The 26,023-nt window shown below is 42.6% G+C and overlaps 2 protein-coding genes and 1 long non-coding RNA gene across 4 annotated transcripts; 2 read left to right on the forward strand and 1 right to left on the reverse strand.

Annotated features, from left to right (window-relative positions):
• Positions 1-3,006: 3,006 nt before the first annotated feature.
• On the forward strand, positions 3,007-6,886 carry LOC102721764. Its single transcript, XR_001550961.2, has 4 exons — positions 3,007-3,111; positions 3,588-3,664; positions 6,205-6,261; positions 6,346-6,886. It is a non-coding gene; the product is annotated as an uncharacterized LOC102721764 (long non-coding RNA).
• Positions 6,887-7,542: 656 nt separating this feature from the next.
• LOC102722044 (putative disease resistance protein RGA3) lies at positions 7,543-14,008 on the reverse strand. Its single transcript, XM_006660510.3, has 3 exons — positions 12,833-14,008; positions 11,919-12,226; positions 7,543-10,898 (listed from the first exon to the last, which is right to left on the reverse strand). The coding sequence occupies exons 1-3, from the start codon at positions 14,006-14,008 to the stop codon at positions 7,847-7,849; spliced, it is 4,536 nt and encodes a 1,511-aa protein (XP_006660573.2). The 3' UTR covers positions 7,543-7,846.
• A 7,957-nt stretch (positions 14,009-21,965) lies between these two features.
• Positions 21,966-24,962, forward strand: LOC102707899 (putative disease resistance RPP13-like protein 1). 2 transcript variants are annotated; one of them, XM_006661108.3, is made up of 2 exons: positions 21,966-22,052; positions 22,379-24,962. In XM_006661108.3, the coding sequence occupies exon 2, from the start codon at positions 22,389-22,391 to the stop codon at positions 24,594-24,596; it is 2,208 nt and encodes a 735-aa protein (XP_006661171.2). In that variant the 5' UTR covers positions 21,966-22,052; positions 22,379-22,388; the 3' UTR covers positions 24,597-24,962. The 2 variants fall into 2 exon arrangements, with proteins under 2 accessions (XP_006661171.2, XP_040383835.1); XM_040527901.1 differs by having other exon boundaries at positions 22,009-22,052; positions 22,383-24,962.
• The last annotated feature ends 1,061 nt before the right edge of the window (positions 24,963-26,023 follow it).

A 26,023-nucleotide genomic window follows, 5' to 3' on the forward strand; every position in this document is an offset into this window, starting at 1 on the left:
TTACATATACTTTGTTCCAATTTTTACGCGATCTACTATTTACGTCATATTACATCTGTTTCACATTATAAATATTTTGACACTATTTAAATTCATATAAATATTAATAAATTTAGACATATAAAATAAATTTCTTGATCCATCAATGAACGTAGGTAGAGTCAAAACATTTTACAGTGACCGGTTGGTTAGTAGAGAGTGGTTATTACAGCACTTTGCATCATTATTATAAAAGTTACTATGCTCCCGTTCATCTAGAAGCTGGCAATGATCATGGAGTCGCCTTTTTTTGCTTTGAAGCTCACTGTTTTGCCTTGGCTACTATTCCGTCCGTTATAAGACTAGAATAGTAGTAGCCTAGTACTCATACTATTATGCAACAAGCTGGTTTTAGACCAGAGTAAATTTTCTGTGTGCCCTTCAAATTTCACGGATCTCTTTTATACCCTCAAAATTTGCTTGACCCTCTTATACCCATGAGATTTTGTTGGAATCCTTTATGAGCCTATTTCATTAGTTGACTATTATATATGGTATAAGTGTCTTATTGTCCTTGGTATACTACAAATGTTTCACGTATGACTTATTTAGGTTGGGATAAATAATAAAGGATAAATTACTGAATATTCATTATGAATCTATAAAATGAAGCACAATTTTTTTATATTTCAAAAAAAATCAAACTCTGCATCAAAATTGAAAGTACTTATTTAGGTTAATTCGTTCCATGCCACTACAAATATGTCTATTCAGAAACTATTGGAATTGGTATTTTTCTGAATAGCTATATTTGTAATGGCATGGAACGAATTAACCCATGAAACTATTGGAAAACAAATGTGAAATAATATATTTGAACTTTTAAGTAAAGGGCTTTTGCAAATTTACCACATTTTTTTATATTGTAAGAGTGCCACTCAAATAATAGTTCTTGTGGCAATTTCGTAATTTTCTAGTGACAGTTTTGTAATAACATTCAAACTAATGTCATATTTGCAATTGCCCCTTGAAGTAAACTTCAAATAAAATTTGATAAATTATGTACAACATCTTTCCCAAAATTTAAACCCACATAGGAAACATTTTTGTCTTTTTTCTTGAATTTGATGTATGGATTTAATCATAATTTTTTTCAAAATAATATTTTTTAAATCTGGTATTAAATGATCCAATCTTATTTAATTTGTTATATGTTAACTTTTTTCATATGGAGATGTATGGAGTAGGGAGTACAAAAGTACGAGAGAGGGGAAATATAGTCATTTGAGAAAAATAACGGTCAACTGATGACCATCTAATGGAATGGATATATAAGGGATCAAGATGAAATCTAAGGAGTATGTAAGGGATGGGATAAAATTCATGGGCATAGAATGCATCGAGCAAATTCATGAGTATGTAAGGAATTTTCTCTTTAGAATACTTCCTGTAAAATAGAAACCGCACGTCCTAGATAAATACAAACGTATTAAGACATGGTATGAGAAAAATGGAACTAGCAGATTTTTCATGAAAAATGCTTTCATCTAGTTATAATTTTAATTGTTCATTTTTAATATATAACTGCACTGAACAATAAATAATTATGTACATTAAAATCTATCAAAAAAACAACCTTAAAAAGAAGGGGTTTTGGCAAATTTGCTATTGTTTTTTTCTAAATTGCAAGGATGCCACTACAACGTCAGTTTTAGCGTTATTTTTATAATTTTCTATTAACAGTTTTACAATAACATTCAAGCCAGTGGCAAATTTATAATTGCACCTAAAAATAACAGATGTGATACCATATTATGTTAGAGTTTCGATTACATTCATGAGACGCGAACAAAATAATGAGAGGGGTAGAGAATAAAGTCGAAGTGATAGTGTTGAACAGAAAAAAAAAACTATAACAGCAAAGGTAGAGCAGTGATAATAAAATCTCATAATACCATTCAAACCATAATTACTACATCACATATTTTCTCACAGTATTTTACACTAAACTTTCTATGCTTTTTTTAACGTTTTCATGCGGCGATTTTAACTCAGCTAGAGGTTATGATTGGATTAGAAGAGTTTCTGACAACTGCAATTTTAAATCTACAACTCCAGATATTTTAAGTATGCAATCAAATCTTAAAAGTCTATAGTAGTAGAATTAGAAGAAAAAAAGTAAAGTGAATACACATAGAGATGGAGTTGAAGCCCAACCAAATGGTTTTAGTAAAAATAGAGGGGGGGGGGGGGGGGAGGTGAATGAAGCATGCATAGTGACTTTGAAAACTGAAGTAGAGAGGTGTAACTCTATTTCAAGGCTCAGTTCTTAAATTTAGAGTTCTAGCCCTACCAAACATGTCCTTTATACTTACGAGCCTTATTATAGACGGATGTTGGTATATCAATTTTGTCCTCAGGTTTGAGTATTTGGGGTACTTGACTTAATGGGTATGGGGTATGGGTATAGGCTTAATTTTTTTCTCTATGGACATGTCTACCCCATGACTCAAAAATGTAGTATATTGTAGCCAAGTTTTATATTTTATCCGTGAATAACCCTTGCCTGACCGATATTCAAATATATGTTGATTTTGGCTTATCTCGCATACTTATTTTTTATTTGCATTAAAATCTCACTTTGATGGAATTATCCTAGCTTGGTGATAATTTATATTGCTATTTTAAACCATTCGTGGTAATTTTACGATTTATTGATTACATTGCTCTTTGTTCAATTAGAAATATTACTCATGTAAAACTCATTTGGAACCAATCGAGCATACCTGTCCATCTGTGCTGACGGATACGAATACACAAACAAAGAATTTATTCTACCAACCCATCATATAAAAATAAATTTAATATCGGATCAGATATAAATTTGCTCCGCTAATACTCGACCCGATCCCTAGTCGTTGTCTCGAAGTCTCTCACACACGAACCCAAGCAAGGCCAACTGGGCAAGATTTACGGCTTACCTCACCTGAGCTGGTACAGTGTCAGCTAGCCTCCGGAGAACCGCTAAATACCAGTCTTTGTAATACACCGCGGTAACTCGGATGGAACCGGAGCCACGCTCCTCCCCCATTCGCCTCCTCCTCGCCACCATCGACGGCCCCCGCGCACCAGGTGAGCGCCCCGCCGCCCATCCCCATCCCCCGCCGCCGGCCGCCGCCCATCCTCCCTCCCAATCCTTCTGCTTCCCATCCCTCCTCCCGCTCCCAGCGTCCGCCCCCTCCCTCCGCTGCACGCCACGCCACGCCAGCTAGCTAACCCTAGATCGCCGCCGGCCTCTTCCGCCCCCGGCCGCCGTTGTGCTCTCCTCCTCTTCGTGCCCCCCTCCCCTTGGCTCGCCGCCGCTTCCCGTCGTGCTAGACTGCCGCACGCAAACCCTAGTCGCCCGCCCGCTCTACCCTAAGGTCACCGCCGCCGTCGCCGCCGCCGCAGTTGCTGCCACTAGCTCTCGGCGCATCGACCGGAAGTACCCCCTATAGGCCGCCCATGCCGCGCCTCCTGCCCTTGCCCCCTCTCCCCCTCCCCGCTCTCTAATTTTGCACTGGTGCCTCTATGTGCGAATAAGCTCACTTGCTCTGCCGTTGATTTAGTTTTGGTCGCAGGTGGCTAAGGAAGCAGTCTTTCGGATACTTAGCGTGGTTTGCTTCGTCGATCTCTCCGTCCTAAGGTGAGTAGCAAACTAGGCCCCAAATTATTTGTGGCTTCATGATCAATCTGGGTAGCTGGGAAATGTAGCTGCTCGAATCATAGTTACTGAGATGGACATGGGTTGTTTTCTTCTGTACAGATTTGCGTGTACTTCACTTTGATGTGAAATGCTTAAAGAGTTATATGATTCTGCAAACTGAATTAGCTTGTCTTAGATCTGTACCAATTTTTAAATGCTACACTTTACATGGAAGGAAGACTATTTTGGTGCTATTTTTATGCTTGGAATTTATAGTTTGCTGCGTGAAGTACTTGAATTATTAACTTATTTGTGTTCTGTCATATAAAGAATATTTGCCTAAAGTCAAATAAATGTACAAGTTAAGGTCCATTTTCCTAACTATAACTGTCGGTCACAACTAAGCCCATATGTATTTGTCGGTATGCTCACATACGCCAATTAAAGGATCCAACCCTACCTATCAACTCGTAATAAATGAATTCCATGCTCTGATCCCGCCAAAACCTATACCCATAATCCACAAACTAAATAACACTTTTCCTTACACTATTATCCATATTCCGCAAACAAAATGGCACTTTCCTATGTTCTGTCGTCTTCCCACGCTTACTCTTAGACTTGGAAAAAGATGTTCCTAAGTTCACCCAAAGGTCTAACCTCTATTTCATCACTTCTCTCCAAAACTATGGGAATTACCTCAAGATTCAGAGCATGCTAAGCCCCTTCCATATCGGCCCATTTTTATACAAGAGGTCTATGCAGCTACCATTTACAGGCATGGATGGTCTGGATGGAATTACATTCATGTCGTACCCAAAAAAATTAAGAAAGAGAAGGATGCATTTAATAAACTTATAGCAAATCTAGAAGAACCAAACTAGATCAAAGTGAACATGTTGGGGATCAGCATATGAGGTTGAGTGAGTGAATTAAATCTTGTTTCCCATATAAATGTGTGTCCCATATCACTTGTCTCCTACCTAGATTGGAACTGGACCAATTTACAAGAAAACTTTCTTTATTCTTGATTGCCTACCATGTAGATGAAATAATTCCTCTTATAAGGCCTCTAACAATGGAAAGTTAAAGAAATGTCGAAATGTTCCTATCAGATATACTTGGATGCAACTAAACAACATACGGAGTATTCCTTAGAGTAGGTACAATAGTAGGCTATAAGCCAGCTGTAAGCATATTTTTAAGAGATAAGACGGGAGAGAAAGGAGAGGTAGACTACTAATTTGTAGCCAGCTGCATATGGGCTCCAAGACAAAATATGTGTATGACATGTGGACCATGTATTGATGTTTTGTAGGTAACTATTGTATGAATTAGCTATAGATTGACTATAGATAAATTGGAGCTAGTAGTTGGCTATACTATTGAACTTGCTCTTAGAGCAAGTATAATAGTAGACTATAAGTTGGCTATAAGGTGATGTGGAGGAAAAAGGGAATGAAAAAGAAGTGAGGTTGGCTCTCATGCAAGAGCTAGCTATACATATACTCCAAGGAAAATGCATTAAATGTAAAGGTGAGAGAAAGAGATGGGAGATAAAAATTATAGCCAAACTATTATATGTGTCGATTCTATATAAGCTCATAGCTAGTAAGTTGGCTTTACTATTAAACTTGCTGCTGCTGCTGCTCCTGCCACTAATTCAAAACCTCATGGACCATGTCATGACATTCTGCCGCTGTCTTTTTTTATAGTCACTAGATATGAAATTTTCGTTAGTCAATGTACATAAATTTCTATGTATTAATCACGACTTAAGCATCGTGGATTGTGTCAGCTTTGTTTATATACTTAAGCATGGATCCTGGATTTTGGATTAGTGGCATCTTATGGTTTACTATGATGATGTACTGATTAGTATGCCTTCTGTTTATCCATTAAGTTTTTGTTATTTCATTTCTTTTTCTTTTGTTTGAGATACTTGTGCGTGCTGATGTAATTTGTGTAATGTTTTGCTCTTCTCTTACATAAATTTTACTTTGAGATAAGTCTTTACTTCCAGTTATTGTATTATTTTTAGCAACAACCGGTTTTCATATTTTGTCTTGTTTCACATTCTGTTGACCTGTATTAGTTCAGTTTAATCTGCAACTGTTTATTACACATTTACTTGTTTGATTATGTGTATCTGAACACAAAATTTAGCTAGCGAAATATTTTTCTGATGGAGCATTGGGTTGAAGCTGGCCATTGAGAAAATATTCAACCTTTTGAAACTTTGAATTCAATTTTGTTCTCTCCTTTTTTATGACACCAAATGCTGTAAAACTCTTCTATATTGAAGGTATTGCTATTGATTCATATCTCTGACCCATTTGATTCAGCCAAACTTCCAAGTTGTCTTTTGCATGGAGCGAATAATAAATATAGACAATATGTAAACTTTGGTGTTATGTTTCTTAAACAATTTATGAGTTTTATATGCAATTTATTTATGCTCTTGAGTTTATTTTCAACTTCCCAAGTGTACACAGACTATTCTGATTCTTTACTGATGACTATTTCTTTTTCCAATCCAGGATAGGCAATAGAATACTTTGCTAATTGCTATGGAACGGCAAGGCAGGGGTGACCATGTAAGATACATTCGAATGTGTTCCTATGTTCGTTAAAGCATGTCTTGATTACATTCATAATTATGATGGATGACAATGATGCAGGAAGGGGTCAATGTTGTTGGATTTGAAGTTCCAACATCACCAGATTCAAGCTACAACAACCCTGTTCCTGGAAATGAGGATGAGGCTCGAGAACCCCCGTTGGTTCCTCCTCATCTGCAGCATACATTACTGAGCTTCCCGCCAAGCCAAGACGACTCAAGCAGCCTCCCTCCACCTCAAAACGTGGTACTAAACCACCTCTACATAGAGAAAGAGAACTCAAGATCCGTCGTTGCTCTGGGGATTACCCATCGGTTCAGGGCAAAGTTTGTGACTGTTGTACTGTACAAGCCCGTACAAAGGCGGTAGGGGTGAAACATTTTGTGTTACCCGCGTTCCTGCTTCCATTTCCTCGCGCGGGAGCTAGATACCAATGTGGGTTGCGAGCTGCCAAACAAATAGAAACACTCCCCCTGTTGTAGTAGTCCTGCGGAAACAGAGGAACGATCTCGCTGCCCATGAATCTCAAATGATTCAACCCCTTGTACTTAATTGGCTGTTGGTTGAGGTGATGATGGTCCAGTTGAATGTTGGTTAGCCATCCCTTGCATCTTGAACCGTTGATGTTGGCATGGACAGTGGTGCTGCTGCCTGCTGCTTCTTGCTAACATCCGATTTCATTCTGGCGTTTGCATACAGCTCAGTAAAGAGACTTGTACTTCAGCAATTTACTAGAAGTTACCAGAATTGGCGTCAATCAGAAAACTGATTCTGCTACATGAGCGGGTGAACATTCCGATTTATTACAGCATCGCCTGATTGCTACAAATAGTCAACTCCTGTTAATTGGTACAAATGGTCTCAATACAGAAAATACATACTACTCGTGAATGACAGAACATACGTGCTCTTCCCTCCAAAACAACAGAAAATACACACACATGTTAATGACAGCACACATACATATACTGATATACACAATCTAAATACACTGTCCATCGGTAGCCGGTACATTGCAGCCATGGCTGCCTGTCAGTTGAGAATTCCTCTAAATCGATCGAAATATTGCAGACATGGGCTATGTTCATTCTCCCTGTTTATTCTTAGCTTTTTGTTCAGCATTTGTACACACGATTCTCGAACTACTAAACGATACATTTTTTAAAAAATATTATATATATAAAAGTTCACCATCTTAACTTTTTAAAATATATTTTTAACTTTATATTAGCTAATTTTATCATTTACACCATTAAATACCCATCATAAAAATCATATAATTATTCATCTTTAGCTTGAAAGAAACACAAACATGGTTGTCGTAGCAGCAGCTAGCCTCTCCGAAGATAGATACTACTCGTCAATTACAGAGCAAACGTACAGAAAATACACACTACTGTTAATAACAGAATCACACATACATATATACACAATCTAAATACACTGTCCGTCGGTAACATTGCAGACATGGCTGTCAGTCAGTTGGAGAATTCCTCCAAATCAATCGAAATATTTCAGACATGGTTGTGTCGTGCGTAGCAGCAGCAGCAGCAGCAGCTAGCTAGCCTCTCTGAAACGGCTGCTCCAGCTCCGTCAGCTTCGGGCAGTGCCTGATGTCAACCTCCTCCACCCTCGCAATGGATTCCGCTCCTCCGATGGAGCTCAGCTCCTGGCAGCAGAAGATCTTCAGCCTCCGGAGAGACGTCAGGCCGCTCCAGACCTCCGCGCCGATGGACTCCAGCCCGGAGCAGAATTGCAGCTCCAAGGTGGTGATCGCCGGGAGCCCACGCAGGCCGCGGCTGAGCGCGGGATCCATGGGCTCCCCGCAAGCTTCCAGCTTGAGCGATTTCAGGGAGCTGGGCAGGGTCAGGCCCCGCTCCCAGCCGAGGCTCCAGCAGTGGGACACCTCCAGATCCTCCAGGTGAGCGAATTCGCCGAGCTGGTCGGTTGGCAGCGACGCCAACTCCTCGCAGTTGGAGATCTGTATCACCCTGATTTTCGGTAGAAGCAATGGATCCAGCAGATTGTCGAGGCTCCTCAGCTTTCTGCACCAGGTGATGCACAGCTTGGTCAGTGACCTGAACACCGGTGAGCTGCCATTGCTGCTGCTGCTGCTTGTTTCGGTGACGAACAGGCTCACGATGTTAGGGCAGGAGCTGATCGAGAGCGATTCCAACCTGCCACTGATTGGCTCATCTTCTTTACCGTACAGAAACCAGATTGGATGAAACTCAGAGCCCATGTAAAACCAGCTTGGATTAAACCCAGAGCCCATGTAAAACCTCATTTCCAGATTCTTGATGCTGGGGCTAGGGCGTAGGCTCTCCAGCACCTCCATCTCCAGGTTGCTGTTGTGCTTGTCAGGCCTGATCGAGTCATGCCATGAAAGGGTCAGTGTATCAAGATGGATTTTCTTGTCTAGGCTAGCCCCAGCAGCTTGCTCCTTGCCTGTCACATGGTGAAGGCCACTGATCTCCAGTGCTCCTCGGAGATGGTTCATGTTCTCCAGCTCTTCAATTCTCCTTCCGGGTGTGTCGTCAACAGCATAGTAAGGCATCTCTTGAAGAAAGATGAGTTTGCCTACTCCCGGTACACATCCTAGCTGGTCGATAAGACCACCCTTCAGTCTAACCTTCCTCAGATTCACCAGTTTGACAATTTCTTTGGGGACACAATCAAACCTGCAGTTCTGAGCATCTAGGATTTCCAGCTTATGAAGACGCCAAAAAGAATCAGGAAGTACCTCCAATTCGCAGGAGGAAATGTCGAGATAGCGAAGACATATCAGGTTGCCAACATTCCCAGGTATCTCTTTCGGCTGGCATGAGATGAATTTCAGCATCCGGATGTTAGTGAGATGATTGAACCATGTTTCAAGTACAGAAGCAGTAAGGGCATCAGAGTTGATGCCAATGCACACAACTGACCGCAATGTACTGTAATTTTGCAAGCTTTCTAGATCACTGCTACTGAGACCACTGTAGTTGAGTATTGACACATGACGAACTTTGGGCGGAATTCTCGACAAGTCACCACTGCCTTTTATCACAAAGCATTCGCTCGACGAAATTTGATGTGCCATATCGTAGAGCAAACCATGCATGACATATTTGGAAGATGTTACCCTCTGTAAAAAAGATCTGTCCACAAGCTGCTGGAAGTACAAGTGGCCAATATCTGCTGCAAGCATATCCCCATAAGGTGCCACTAAGCCCACTGCCACCCAGCAATTCACTAGGAGTTCTGCCTCCAAACTGTATCCTTTAGGGTACAGAGAACAAAAGGAAAAGCAATGCCTCAGAGGGGAGGGCATATATTGGTAACTCAACAGAAGGGCTGGGTTGCTACTGATCACCTCCTGATGAGGCAGATCCCACAGCTCACTTTCCAAGATGCTCTTCCAATATATGCCATCAAGTTTCAAGCTTAATAGTCGTCCTAGAATCTTGGCACCAAGAGAAGAACCATTTAATCTTGCAACAATGCTTCTGCCAATACCCTCCAACTCCTGATTGCGGTTTGTATAATCAGAACCGAATGCATGCATCCTAAATAACTCCCAAAGTGATTCCTCAGGCAAGCCATCCAAGACAAAGTGCTTCTTTGTACCAAGATGCTCTGCAACCTTCAAAGACCTTGTTGTCACCAAAATTGTACTTCCTGGCCTCGCACATTCTAATGGGGCCAGAAAACCCTTCCATCCGTTGAATTCTTCTTTGCATACATCCTCCTGCATATCATCAAGTACAAGCAAGAATCTCTTTGAGTGGTGAATGATACCATTAGTTAGAAATCTCTGGAGACAACTTAAATCATCAGATTTCAGTTCATTATCAGCGAGGGAGCATAGTAGCCTCGTAATCAACTTCTTCTCATCGAAGCCATCTGAAACACACAACCAGATTTGCTGGTCAAAATGATCCTGGATTCTCTTTTCATTGAAAATCTGATGGACCAAAGTAGTCTTCCCAACACCACCACTTCCTACAATTGGCAAAACACATACATTCTCTGATCTTGTTTGATCGAGATCAAGTACAGAAGTACAACTGGCTTGCTCCCGGTCACTGGTGGAACTTCTCCCCTGGAAATCAAGCACGCGGATCAACAACTCCATCAAATCCTTTCCACGCCCCACAATTGTTTCCTCATGAAAAAGATCCACTTTTTGATGCAATGATTTATCCATAGACATGTGTCTCATGTCTTGCAATCCCAGGTTCCCCATTTGGCCTATTAGATGATCAATATTTGTATGGATCCAGTCCATTAAGATTTCAAAATGCAATGGGAATCGAAATGGATTTGTATTTTGGTTAACTTTTGACTGGAGCTCATAGTAGTCGAGCTCGTCCAAGAGGTTTTCAGCACTGTACACTTCATCCTTGGCTTCCTGGAGGAGCCTAGCAACGGCATCCTTGTGAACCCACAACTCCGCGACATTAACGAGATCGTGCATGCGAGAGAGGGCTCTCTGGAGCATCACCGGTTTATCCTGCATCCACTGTTCGACGTTGGGCAAATATTGATATGTTTTGGTCTGCACAATGCTGTTCCATGCTGGCCCTGATGTGCCTTCCCCGGTAAGCTCCGTATTATCCGGCCTCCACTCCCTGCGGTGAAAGACAAAAGGCCTTAAGAATATATAAAGATATTTATTAGCTGACTCTCTTTATCACTATTCAAGTAAATATGATGATATAAAGGAGAGTGAGAAGGAAAGAGAAAGGTTGTTGCCACATCGACAACAGTAAGAGTTGACATAAGTATTTATTGAATGAAATTTTATCCCATGGGATGGATAAAAAGAAAAGAAAGATAAAAAGAAGTTATTTGGTGTATTAATTTAGAGAGCATACCACTGGTTTTATAGATACCACATCTGACTCTACATTACCATTTTTTAACCACTGTTTTTACCGTGAAAAAGCTTTTCAAACAATTAAATGATGTGATTCTCTTAAAAACTTTCTGCGCACTAATTATAAGTTTGTCCAAATAACGGTTTGTTGCTCGGCTGTTAAGCCATCTCGGAGCTTGCCTTAGAGCATGTTGAGTTTGATATGATGTCTTAATCAATATATACCATATAAAGATGAGAGTATCTACAAAGGGAATGTGATGTAAATATCTTAATCAATACACTAAAATATGTTTTCATTATTCTTACTTCCTTTTTATCTACCCACATGTAACCATATTCCTTCTATAATTGCTAAAGATCAACTCTGAGAAGTTGTTATGTGTAGCAACCATGTTTCTTTTTCGAGCTTTACTTTCATCCTTACTTTTGTATCGCGAGGTACCAGTATCGTGAGGTACTAAAATCCTCACCGATGCTATCCACCTCACGATCAAAGTGATACTTGAATCTCGACTGTTGGTGGTGATAGACGAACGGTCACGATTGCATGGCACCTCGAGATATCAGCTTGGTCATGTGATGGATAGCACGAGTGGGATATTAGTACCTCACGGTACTAGTACCTCACAGTACAAAAGGAAGGATAGGAGTAAATCTCTTCTTTTTCCTCTCCTCTCTCTTATCATACCATCGTATTTATTTGTGTGGTGATCGATAGAGTCAGCTAATAGATAATTTTGTAAGTCCATAAAAACAATACAATGCGTACCTGTGAGTCGACAGACTCGACTGCATGTTAAGGTGGATATCTGGTATACACATACCAAATTGAGCATGCTTAGCTCCCTGTTCACCTGTAGGAGTGCCAATCCCACGGGCGATTGGATTTCCACCGAACATCGGCGTCGGAAACTGGTCGTCGATGGTGGAAAGATCGAGGTACAATGGTTCACGAGGCCTCTTCATAGACGGTGAGAAAGGAGCAAGGTGGATGGCTGGCTTATTTAACACAAGCTCAACCGACCATGGGCTCACTCTCTTCACATTCCATAACAAGTACGGTTCGTCCCAAGACACCTGCAAAATTCGTCTCCAAGCTATCATGCGAGCAACAAATCATGGACAGAATCTCAAGAGTATCCCAACAACTCTTTTATTCCATCGTATTCTAAAAATAGAGGATAGAGTGTAAAAATAGTGCTTCACCAGAATATAGATGTTCTCTATCCATTATCTAAAACTTAACTGTCCCCACTTTGACCACGATAAAACATAAAACAAATGGATGATAGATACATGCATCAATAAAATATAATAGTCTAGAATATAGATGCTCTAATATGAATGATCTATTAGAACACACAAATATATAGATGATAAAACTGTTTTAGATGATCATCCAAACTAACATACGGAAGACCAAATTTAGATGAGCTGTTGGGGATGCTCGAAACACCAATAATGCAACTGCAACATTGTGTTGCACTTGCACTAGCCCTTTCATAGGACAGTGCATTTTGAGTGAATTCAGGGCAATTGTTTGGTGTTTTATGAAAAAAAAAGTCAAACGGTATATTTAAAAACGGAAAATAATTTATGAATAAAAAATTTATATACATTTCTTAACGATCTAAAAATCAATGTAAAAAATAAGCGAGAATACGAGGTTTTCATTGGATGTACCTTAAGTATTCTCCATGGTGAATTAGGCCATCTAACGGGGTCAGCTGCCTGCACGGCCGATACAGTCCCCATGAACCAGCTGATCCTCGATGAGTCCTCCGACTCAAATGCCATCTTGAACCTCATGCCGGCGAGCCACTGCGTCCGCATCGCCGCAATGACCGGCCCGGCCTTCACGCAGAACTCCGGCGTGCTCGCCCTTGGGTAGTAAACGACCTCGAAGGGTTGCCCGCTCACGGCAAGATTGGCCGCTTCGACGACCTCCTCCGGCCGCACCCGAGCTCTCACCTTCCCGCTGGCCGCCGCCGCCGCCATCTTGTTGCTGTCGTCGTCGCTTCTCAGGAACATGGGGAATCCGCCGTAATTTGCGATTTCCGGTAGCAGCGGCGGCGGCAGCAGCTTCGGGCCACCGACGCCCCCTTTCTTGCCGCGCCGGATGCCGACGCGGAGATCCCCATTCTTGGTGCGCATGAACACGACGGAGTCGCCGGCCACGAGCTTCTTCTGCTTGACGAAGGTGCTCCACCCCGTGGTGAGGCGGTGGCACAGCGGCATGTCGTGGTAGATGTGGCGGAACTTCCAGACCACGCCGTGGACGTCCTTGGCGAGGATGGTCTGGGACGGGGGATCGGTGGAGCAGTCGAGTCGCCGGAAGATGGTCTTGGAGCAGTAGCGCGACACGGAGAAGTGGGAGAACATCCCGCCGGAGATGGCGTCGGACTGCGTGAGCATCTTGGCGAACGACGCGGGCTTCTCCTCCTGCGCGGCGGCGTCAATGCCGTCGTCGGCGTCGGCGTCGGCGGGGTACCCCTGCTCGTTTGCCCGGACGGGGACGAGGCGGATCTTGGCGAAAACCTCGTCGGTGTCCGGCTCGGCCATGAACCTGACGCCGGCGACGCGGCAGAGGACGAGCGCCGGGACACGCCCGGCGGGGAACTCGACGGGGCCCTGTCCCTGCGCATGCGCATGCTCCTCGTGGCCCTGCGGGAAGTAGTAAACCTTGGAGTTCACCGGCGGCATCTGGACCATGTCACCGGCGCAGGCGTGCCACAGCTGCGGGTCCAGGCACTTGTCATTCTCCCGCTCCCTCTCCTTCGCCGCCGAATCCACCAAAGTTGCCATCTTCCGAAACCTTTCGTTCCCGCAGCTGCTAGGAATATCTCCTTCACTCTCCATGTGTTTATCACATCCACTTAAGCTCCGTTTTGTCAGTGGACACGAAAACAACAGCTGAACTAATCGCACATGCTTTTGGTTGGTGCGGCCACAACAGGTCATATCGGATCTGTCCAAACTCATTTGAAGTAAACATAAACTAATTAAAAATCTAATTTCGTAAATGAGAGCTAATCTAATATATAAATTTTTTAAGTCTAATTAATCCATAATTAGCAAATGTTTACGGTAGCATCATATAAGCTAATCATGGATTAATTAAGCTCATTAGATTCGTCTTGTAAATTAGTCCAATATTATAGATGAGTTTTATAAATAATCTACGTTTGCTATTCATAATAAATGTTTAAACATCCAATATGACTAGAGACTAAACTTTAGTCAGTAGAAACAAATAACCCTAATTAGACTCGATCAACTGTATATGCCGTGTATACCAACGTACGGATAGAGTTATCTTATCATGAGTTCTGATGTAACAGTGATTAGAGATAAGTTTCCTAGTCTTAATTACTTGGTTTACGCGGCAAGGACTTTGTATTTGATGTGACCTTTTAGCCATTATATAAATAAATTAGGGTCAGTCTCCGGCTCCTCTTCTCTGCAGTAAAATTTAAACGACACCGTTGATCTTATTTTATCAGACAATTATGATTAAATTATACTATCAATAATATTAGGTGTAGTAGAAATTTAAAGGGTAATACCGTCCTTTTTATTTTGATCTTTCATGCCAAAAAATAAAATTACATAATACTACTGATCCACTAATTAATAAAGTACCAAAATATTGTTTTTAATCAATGATTGAGATTAGTTCTATAATCCTACAGCAGAATGCATGAGAGAAGAATCTATTAATTATTATGAGTCTCGAGGGAGGTTGAACACTTCCAGGGCCGAGCCCAAATGGTAGGGGCCCTTCGCCCCTAATTTTTTTAAGATAACACGTATTATAAATATTTTTGCTAAATATAATTTAAAATTTACAATAATAATTTATATATAAATATAAATCAAGTATATATATATATATTATTATTATTATATAGCATGATATAAGAGCCTAGTTTCGTAACAGGGCCTAAGGACCGACCATGAACGCTTCTACCAAATACAATCTGTTAGCTGAACTTTTTGGAATGAAAAACAGAGAAATGAACGAAGAAGTGAGTACCAAATGGGAGACGCAATACAGAACCACACAGCCCACTACTCACCTTTCTTCAAGAGTAAATATGAGTTGTAAGGGCAATCTTGGCACAGTTCAACAACCTTCACCCTCCTCCCCTCTGCAGTTCAGCTATGTACTTTGGTGCTGCTGCTTATGCTTCCTCTCAGCTCTTAGGTGAGGAGCAACATCAGATTCCCCCAGACTGCAGATGACAAGGGGAACAAAAGAAACTTAGGATTTCCAAGATCCAAGCCATTAAAAATTCGCTGGTTCAGAAAAATATCATCGCTATTTATCTGTTCAAAAATATGTCATTACTAGTTGGTGCAAACAACTTCCACACCACTCTTTATGCCTCAAAGTCAATTGTATTAGTGTTTGGGGTTCCGTATAAATGTATGGATTATAATGACCCTAGGTCTGATTAAAGACAAGGCCAAATCGGTTTGACCTGGGGCCCACGTGCAGTTGCGGTGCACGCATGTCGGCTCCGGGCAGAGGTACACTCGGTAGCACGGTGCATGCACCAGGTTCTTCTGCTCCCGCTCCCACGACAAGTTGTGTCCACGCTAATGCAATTGCAGAAGTTGTGCCCACTAGAACCCCTTGTTACACACATTGCAAATGAACCCATTTGTCGCTAGTAGCTTCTTTGGCAATAGGTCACTAGTATGCCTGAAGTGATCCTATATGGGGAGACTGGAGAGGTGGTGTGGCCTCTCGACTATCTGACGTAGGGTTGAAAACGGATCGGATATTCCCCGCCCGCCCGCCCATATTAATTTGGGATAAATTCGGGTCAGATATTCGGGTACCCGATATTTTACGCGGATCCGGATACAAATCCGGGTATTTTTTGGCGGATATGAGATCAGGTTCAGGAGATGGTAGCCGACGGATACGGATTATCCGGCATATATTACATATACTGTCCGGATAATACCCGGATTAATATCCGGATAATACCAGCGTCGTCACCATTGTTTCGACCAGCTAGTGGCAGTGCTGCAGAGCGAGTAGCGGCGTGGGCGTGTGACGGCATCACGCACGCGTGGCTGCGTGGCAAGCAAGCAGCAGTTGTGCCTAGCGTCGTCAAGCATACAAAACATTTGTTAGATTTGCCCTTGGCTGCTGTGCTGTGCGATCACAAAGAAAAGATCTGACAACACCAGGAGAAAATCAAGTGTTGTTTCCTAGGATAAATTTTGTTGGCAAAAGCCCCAAAGCAGTATATCTCTTATCTTCTAATACTAATGTAAATATAGACCCAAAGCAGTATCAAGCCTTGTTTTGGCCGATGTAGCGCCTACATGGTCTATTTGACTTCATATTTGTCCTATGTGGCATTAATACGGTGCTTATGTGATATCCGCATAAATATTCGTACCCGTAAGTGTTCGTATCTGTTGTGGTACGTATTTGTATCGTATTTGTATCCGGTATTATCCATGATTATATCCGTATTCGATAATATCCGTATTAGATCCGAACCCAATTACAAAATGTGGGTTAGGATATGAGAAAGGTGAAATCCGACCAAACCCGACCCATTTTCACTCCTAATCTGACGTGCGCTCCTCATGCAGTCGGGCTGCATCTGTAACGACGATAGATTTGATAATGATTGTGCATTCGATGTTGATCAGAATGAGGAGTTCTTATCAATCATTAGCGACTCTAACACTATCTACACATTGTGCAGGTGCCTAGGTGTGCCACAACATTCGGCTGGATGGCACGCTGTAGAGTTAGGTGGGCCACCGTAGGAGTTTGTAGATGTAACAATGTTGTGGACCGATCTTGTCTGCTAATCCTACCGTCAACATCAGCCGGTGGCAATGTAGCAAGGACAAAGAGCAGCGGAATGGTGCTCTCTTGGATAGAGGAGGAACATGACCTGATAGGTGGGCCCTACAAAGGTGCCATGTTGGCATGTGTATGTATCATGTTGCGTACACAAAAGTGTCAAATAGTTACAAATCATCTCTTTTCAATGATAAATTTATTAGACAAAACCTAAAACGAACATTTGGAGAGTTGCTATTTGTAGTAGTATGAAATGCTTAAATTTTTCCTCTATTGTACTTATGGGATGGAGTCCTGATCAGGGATCAAGACATTAGCCATCACCGGTGGTGGTGGGGAACATCCGGCCCGGTGGCATCACCTTTTTTTTTTCAAAAAATATATTTTACAATTTCTCAATAATACATTTTTAAAAAAATAAAAATATGGAACTCACCAATGGTTTGATTGGCTAGGGGTAGGCGATTCGACCGCCACCACCTATGGAACTCACCAATGGTTCTGGATGCAACTAGGCCAATCTACTGGGGACACAATCTGTTACACCCAAGTTTCTAACACAACCCAAAATTCAATAAAGAAAGTTGTTAATTAATAATTGGCATAACTAAAGCTCTGGAGAAATACCCCTCTAAAGAATTAATTTAATTTAACAAATTGAGGTCCGCGAAATCGTTAACTGGAGGTAAAGTTGAAATTCAGAATTACAAAATTTGCTCAAAAATTTAAATTAAAAATTTGCAAGATGAGGCTTTCTCTCTCTTTTTCTTTTTCCTCCCCCCTCCTTTCTCCCTTCGGGCCAGCCCAGCCGCGGCCGCGGCCCAGCTCCTCCTCCCCTCGCGCGCGCCCGCCTCCCCCTCCGCTAGGCCACCGCCCCAACCGCTCGCCCGCATCAAGCCGAAGTCCGCCGGCCTCCCCCTCCGCCCGCACGCCACTGGCAGGCGGGGCCCACCGGTCAAGTCGCCTCCCTCCCCAAGTCCGGCTCGGCTGCCGACGCTGATGCCGCCGTTCGCCAGATTTTGCGCCGCTGCCATCCAAAAATTGGCCACCTTCCATCCCAGTGCCTCTTTCCAAATGCCGGTAACCCCACCCCTCTATTTAAACCCCACCGCCGTTTTTCCCGTCGCCGCCAAACACCGTCGCCCGAACCCCGCGCCCAAATCCACCGTCGCCGCCGGATCCCGTCGCCGTGCGTCCCGCCGCCTCGCCGACATCACCGACGCCTCCACGCCGCTGGTGAGCGCCTCCCCTCTCTTTTTCCCTCTCGGTCGTTCGCCGCCGACCCGTGCGCCATCGCCGGCCGTGTGCGCCGCTCGTCGTTGCCACCGCCCTCCGCCGCCGCCGCCCAGCCGTCCTCATCGGCGCCTGCGCGCTCACGCTCGCCGCGCGCCATCGCCGTCGCGTCGGTCCGCCGTTGTTCTCCCTCTCGGCTACGTCCTTGTGGCACCGATTCCCGTGCCATCGTCGCCATGTCGTCGTCGTCGTCGTGGCACCACCGCCGCGCTGCCCGAAAGGACCGCCGCCGGCCGCGCTCTCCCTCCCCCTCTCTGTTTCCCTCTCACTGGCCAGCCGGGCCCACTGGCCAGCCACCCCATCACCCCTCTCCCTCTCTCCCTCCTCCCTGGCCCACGGGTCAATCCCCCGACTCCCCTCCCCTTCCACCGATAGGTGGGGACCACCTGTCGGCGCCGGTCTCCTCCTTGGCTGGCGTCAGAAAGCCTCAATAATTCCGCAATAAATCAAATTAAGGTTTTTCTTGTTTAGTTTAAAAACCCATAAAACTTCTAAAATTCATAACTAATTCATCTAGTCTCCGTTTTAGTCCGTTCAAATTTCATTAAATCAAGAAAAATGCCAAGAATCCATTAAAATAGTTTCTTTTACTATTTTAGTAGAGTTTATGCCTGTTTATTTATTTTTATGCTTTGTTGCTTAGATTCAGACCCCGCCGAAGCTCCCGTTTACTTCAAGATCGTCGCGGAAATCCCTCCCGAAGCTGAGCAAGGCAAGTAGCACTCCTGTTGACCATATTGATCCTATTTATTGTCAAATTCTCGCTTATTTAATTCAAACATGCATTATTTACTTACATTATGTTATTTTCTGGGTTCAACCTATTATATTATGTCGTTGGTTATCCTTTCATTACTATTGTTTTACCTGGGGTAATTAAAGTAGTTTTAGGTCTAGGCTATCCTTAGCCCTGCTTAGAACAAGTAGCACATGAGAACCCTTAATCACTACTTTAGATTGATTTTAGCTAATAATGATCCATTACCCGTCAGGGTGGATTCCAACTAAAATACTGATAATGGTGGGTCGTGGGTGCATGGTTTTGAGAGTTGCACCCATGACAATTAAGGACCGGTTCACGGAAAACCCTGAAAGTAATCTAGTGCTAACCACCTGTCGAAATGGGTAGGTTGGGATTTAAAGCATGACTTCAAACTATTTGACGTACCAAGGCAAGGGTGGGTGTGATGGAGTATGGATGAGAGTCGTGGTGTAACGGTGGCCTATACTGCTTCTGGATTCACCAAGGCACAAGAAAGGACTGTTCGACTTGGTGTAAACGAGGGAGTGAAACCTAAAGTACGGTGTGATTAAATAGGGAGGATTATGTGACGGGTCCTATCACGATCTCCTATCCGGTATGTCATAGTGACATGTCGGCACACGTTCAAGTGTAGTGGAGTCGTGTCTTGTGGGTGCGGTAGTACACCTCTGATCAACGTATAATCTATTCAAATAACCGTGCCCACGGTTACGGGCGAACCTCCAGATTCATTGTGATTAGTCGAACATTTAATAACTTGGTAAACTGGCTTTCACTTGGGCCTAGTGCAACGTGGTGTAACGTTGAGTAGGGGTTGGGCCTGTTGCAACATGAGGTAACGTTGAACAGCGTGTTGATGCTTTATTTATCTACTTTATTTAAGTAAATCCTGTTATTTCACTCAAAGCTCTGTTTTACCTAAATTGCTTCTTTTGTGAAACTAACCCTGTCCCCTCCTCATGCTTTACATGCATTCATTACTCTCTTTCCGTGCTGCTTGTTGAGTACGTGGATGTACTCAACCTTGTGTTTTTCCCTTCAGAAGTTGAGTACGGTTCAGATGAAGGCGATTCTTAGGTTTAAGGCTTGTTCGCCGTTGAGGTGCTGCCTGTGGTTGGAGTCGCACTACGGTGAAGCCAGAAGCCCTTACTTTTCTTTCCGCTGCATGTCGTTAGACTTTAATTATCTTTTATTGTTGTTTTTAAGAACAATTGGTGATGTAATCAACATTGTCTATTGGTGTACCCCAGCTGGTCCTGGACGGAGATTTTAATACACAATAATGTTCAGAAATTCCTGTAAAAAATTTTTGGGCGCGACACAGTCTGATCACCACCCCTACTAGAATTCTGATCACCACCCCTGCTAGAATTCCCTTTGGGTACGGGACAATTCTGGTCCGACCACACAGGACCACCTGGTCTGACCGCAATTCAACAAAGAGCTTCGAAGATAGAACCAAATATGCTTATTATATAGTGTGACACCTTTTCAATTTCTTGCCAAGGTTACCGCCCCCGTTGATAGTATGTCAAAGCTAAAACAAAACCTAGAACACTTTTGACCACCCAATGCCTCGATTGTTAAAGTACAACACAAGACTATTCACTTTGTGCCATCAATTTTAATTGGTGGTCATCCTCCTTGGCTTTGTAACCATGTGGATCTAACTCAAATACAATAATTAGTTCATAATTAGCACTTATCGTTAATTACTAAAATTAGGGGCTTAGATGCTTGAACTCACTCGAGCTGTCCCAAAATAAAAGATCATTTTGGTGAAAAATTGTGACCCTAAATAAGTGACTACTTTAGGTTTGGGACTTAAAAAGAAATCTTAAAGAAAGGCATGCACAAGTATTACACATATTTCGATCGCAAAAAGGGTAAATAGATAGGAGCATGGATGTTATTTTACTTGAGTACTATTTGTTTGAAATTGACCAAATTAGTCATTTATTTTTGGACAGAGCAAGTAAGTAATACTTATAAAAATTGAATGGTAGTTTAAGTTAGAGTCAAATATGTAAAATTATGTATATACATTAATCGTATAAACTTTACGAAAAAGAAAGAAATTGTATATAAAATAATAACGAGCTTTCAGACGAAGGCCTTCCGCGGGAGCGTTCACTTAAATAGCGGTTCTGCTTGACAGGCCGACCGCCGACCATAGTTCGTTTATTAGACCTCTGTAGTTAGGAAAATTTTTGAGAGATACGTCAAGACGCGTACGGCATATATATATATAAAGTATTGAATGTATAAAACAAATTTTAGATTCCGCCTCAAAACCGTGAAACGAATCTTTTGTGTCTAATTAATATATCATTCGCATATATTGGTTAATATAGCACTTATAGCTAATTATTTACTAATTAGGCTTAAAAGATTCGCCTCACGATTTTCTCTATAATTGTGTAATTAGTTTTAATGTACATGTATATTTAATACTTTATAGGTGTCTAAAGATTCGATGTGATGTTTTTGAAAAAAATTTAGGAACTAAACAAGGTTTTTGAAAAAAATTTAGGAACTAAACAATCCTAAATTTTTTTCAAAAACATCACATCGAATCTTTAAATATATAAATGAAGCATTAAATATAGATGAGGCAAAAAACTAATTGCACAGTTATGTGAGAAATCGTGAGACGAATTTTTTGAGACTAATTAGTCCACGATTAGCCATAAGTGCTACAGTAACCTATGTCCGCTAATGACGGCATAATTAGGCTCAAAAGATTCGTTTCGCGGTTTCCAGACAAGCTGTGAAATTCGTTTTTTTCGTTCGTGTCTAAAAACCTCTTCCGACATCCAGTCAAACGTCTGATATGACATTCCTGCTAAAAAAAATTTTGCTATCTAAACACTGCCCTTATTCCCCTGGTATAGCGGTCAACCCCTCCATGGCTGCGGAATGAACTCTTAACAGCCGCATCTAAGGTGAGGTGTTGTTCAAGGGCGAGAGCGGCTTCATGGCTTAGCTGATGTATCAGATTGATACAGGTAACTAATTTCCAACAATTTTTCTTATAACTCAACATGATTTAATGGTAATTTCTTCCTTAATATTTTACCTCCTTGAACAACACGTCTTTCTCAATACTTTGAGAGCGCCTTGAATTAATTTTATGTGTGTTCTGAATAATAACTTGCTGAAAAGTGGCTAATCCCACCAATAATTAATCTTGCGTGCACCATAGAATGAGCCGGGCGAATTCGAGCAAAAACAATTTGTTGATGCTTGTGTAGTTGTAGGTAGAGTAGAGAGGATTCGAGCTAGCAGTTCAGTTGATTTCTTGAGATGCTTTTGCTGTTCGTGTAATGCGCAGGCAGGCCGCCATGGATTTGTTCGTGTCCGCGACGTCTCACGTCTCCAACGCCAACCAATGGTTCGAGTTCCTCGGGGCGGCCTTCGCCGCCGCGTCGGAGTTGCTGTCCCGATGGAGGTGCCGGCGGGAGCGGCGGCAGGACGAGGCACCGGCGGAGCGGGGGCAGCTCAAGTGGAAGCGGGAGGACGCCAAGATGAAGCAGCTCCACTACTGCATGCTCCAGCTGCCGGATCTGATCAGCCATGCCGAGTGGTTCAGCTTCGTCAAGGGCGACAAGGAGGTGGCCAGGCTCCTCCCCGAGCTCAAGGTCCTTGTCTACGACGCCTACGACCTCCTCGACGAGTTCAATCGCCATCACCGCCAGCTCCAACCGGCGCCGGACGCGGGCGTGGAGCTGGAGCAGCCGCCGTGGGAGGAGGATGGTTTCCTGCAGGGCATCGCCGGCGGCAACATGGTGAGTGAGATCCTGGATGATCTCAACTGCCTCAGGAACACGCTTGGGGCCGTCCTCAACCGCCGCGTCCGCTCCGAGCCGCCGCATCAGATCGGCAAGCTGCTGAGGCCGGCCATGAGCTGCTTCTACGACAAATCTAAGGTCCGCAGCCTGGAGAGTGAAGTGAGTGAGGTGCTCGAGCTACTGGAGGTGAAGATGTGCTCCGGACGAGAGCACAAGCGACGAATCGAAGGAGAAGCTGCTTCAGCTCGCAAGAGGACCAGGATGAACAGCGGTGTCCCTTCTGCATCCACCAGATCATCTTGCAGCAACCAAGAATATGAATGTGCATCTGAGAATGTAAATGTGTTGGCCATTTCTGGTATTGGTGGTGTTGGAAAGACTACTTTGGCTCGGCAAGTTTACAATGATGAGAGGGCCGAGGAGTATTTTGATCTCAGGATCTGGATATCCGTCTCGGATGATTTCAATGTCAAGAGGCTAACTAAGGAGTTCATAGAGTTTGCTCTTGCCGATTTGATGCAGTCTGATAACCTGTGTAACCTTCAGCAGAGACTCACTGGAAGTGTTGTCAGGTTCAGGTTTTTGCTTGTTCTTGATGATGTGTGGGATGATGTGTATGCCAATCAAGACAACAGATGGCAGGAATTCCTCGAGCCATTGAAGTCTGCGCAACAAGGAAGTGCGATTCTGTTGACGACAAGATCTGAGAGGGTCGCGGATCTGGTGAACAAAAACAAGCATTTCCGACTGGAAGGGCTGCCTCCTACCATCTTTGATGAATTCTTTCAGGCATGTGCATTTGGCCCAGATTGTTGCAGAGTTAATCCAGAATTGAACCTCATTGGGAAAAGCATAATTCCACAGCTGAAGAGATGCCCTCTAGCTGCTGAAACTATTGGACGTTTGCTGAAGCCGATGCTGGATAGAGAGCATTGGAACTCGATTGCAGAAAGCGAATTGTGGGAGCTGAAACAAGAACAATATGACATTTTGCCAGTCCTTCGCTTGAGCTATCTGTATCTACCTTCCCACCTGAGAAACTGTTTTTTGTTTTGCTCCATGTATCCTAAAAAACATCAATTTGACAAAGATACTCTGGTGAACTGTTGGATAGCAGCTGGTTTAGTTGAGTCCTGCAAGGGTGGCAAGCTAGAAAGCCATGGGTGTCAATATTTCGAGGAACTACTTCATCGATCCCTTCTTCACAAAGACGCAAGCGGCCCAGCGGATTCCAGGTATGTCATGCATGAGCTGATTTATGATATGGCACAACTGGTTTCTGAGGAGGAGTGCTTCATTGTAAAAGGCGAAACTGATCTGAAAAAAATCCCGCAAAGTGTTCGCCATCTCTCAATAATTGGCAGCAGCAGTCTGAATGAAGCCAACCTAAGAATGGTATGCAAGTTCAAAAGGCTGCGCTCCATTGTGTGCCATGGCGTTGAGGCCTGCACGCTCACTGCTGCAGCGAAGTACTGGTTTGAAGAGCTTACTAAAATACGAATGCTGGGTTTCCTGTCTTGTAAGTTGAACTTTCTACCTGAGACCATTGAGAAACTAAAGCTTCTGCGATACCTCAATATCAGCGAATGTACTTTCGAAGAGCTTCCTCCATCTTTTTGGCAGCTGCAGAGTTTAAAGATTGTAGATGCTGAGAAATGTCGTGTCAAACAAATTCCTGATGACTTCAATCGGCTGGGTAATTTGCAGAGATTTAAGTTGAGGGGTAGAATTATCAAAGAACCTGGCACTTACGCAATTTAAACTTCCAAGATACGTCCGTGGGATCGAAGAACTGTATGCACGAGCTATTGTTCTATATGAACATTATTTTCGGTAGGAGACCAAAGGTTTCAGCTTCTGATAATGTGACAAGCGAAGACGATGGTCGATATCTTCTTGATCTTGGAGCGACCTAGGTGATGGCACAGCTATCTAATTATCTCCGCATATCCAGTGCTAACACCGAATTGATGTAACTGGCAAGTTCGATTGTTAATTTACAGAATTATAATGACATTGAAGTAGTAAAGCACTAGGTCAGGGAAATGTGTTTCATGTTCCTCTGTTGAAGAGTAAACTTTAGTAGTGATAATTCCATTAATCTATCGCTTTTGCCTTCGTGTAATTCATTTTTATTCAACTAAGTGGTTTTAGTTTTGCTCTTTTTTTTTTACTCTTTTGACAAATTTCTTTGTGTAGTTTAGGCGAACATACACGGGGTATCCTACATTTAAAACCAGAGGCGGACAAAATATAGATAGGTGTCACTCGTTTTTAGTGTTTTAAACTGAATTTAGGCTACTACAGATGTCTGAATTTAGATTGAGAAGATATATATATGGTGAAAATAAATAAATTATAGCTAAAAAATTTTCTGACATGGGTGCCAGGAAACCCCTAGGCTTTATAAAGCTCCGCCCATGTTTAAAACATTGACAGTAAATTATTTGGATTGTGTAGGTAGCCAGTTTTGTCATGAGCAAACACTAAATAAGAGAGACTAAAAAAAATTAAGTGTTTTGTAAAAAAAATATCACGAGAAAATTTGATGCAACTATACAGAGTTCTATTCCTTATAATGAACTAACATGGTGGCTTGCATGCATTATATGGCTAGCATTATTACATATTAGTACTCTAACAATTCAAATAGTGAATGTGTCCCACGCCAACCTGCTGTTCATCGTTACGCATATAATTGCCATAATGAACTGCCAAGGTGATCTTTTTATATATTTTTTCGTTCTCCAAAACAGTGTCCATTATAGGTTGCAGCTTGAGTCGTTCGTTCTTCAATATATAGATCAGTTTTTCCTCTCTTGTTATTGATGATCTCCCGTGTTGATTGTCGAGGTCGAGCAACAGTGTATTGTCCGTCTTGGGAATCGACAGTAAAACGGATAGCAGCAATGTATGCGAAAGATCTGCAATTGTTGATTAGTATCTTGACGCGGATCTGTTCCTTTGGATTAACTACGAGTGTTACTGTACATATGAACTGCCAGGAAATATACAGATAGATGATGTTTAGAGCAAGTTCAATAATATAGCCAACTACTGTCTCTAATTCATATATAATCAATTCATACAATAACTACCTACAAAACATATACCATCATGTCCCACATATCATACACACATTGTGTATTGAAGTCCGTGCTACAGTTAGCTCACTTGTATTCTCTTTC

The sequence above is a fragment of the Oryza brachyantha genome, chromosome 9 (genome assembly GCF_000231095.2).
Source record: "Oryza brachyantha chromosome 9, ObraRS2, whole genome shotgun sequence".
Taxonomy (NCBI): Eukaryota; Viridiplantae; Streptophyta; class Magnoliopsida; order Poales; family Poaceae; genus Oryza; species Oryza brachyantha.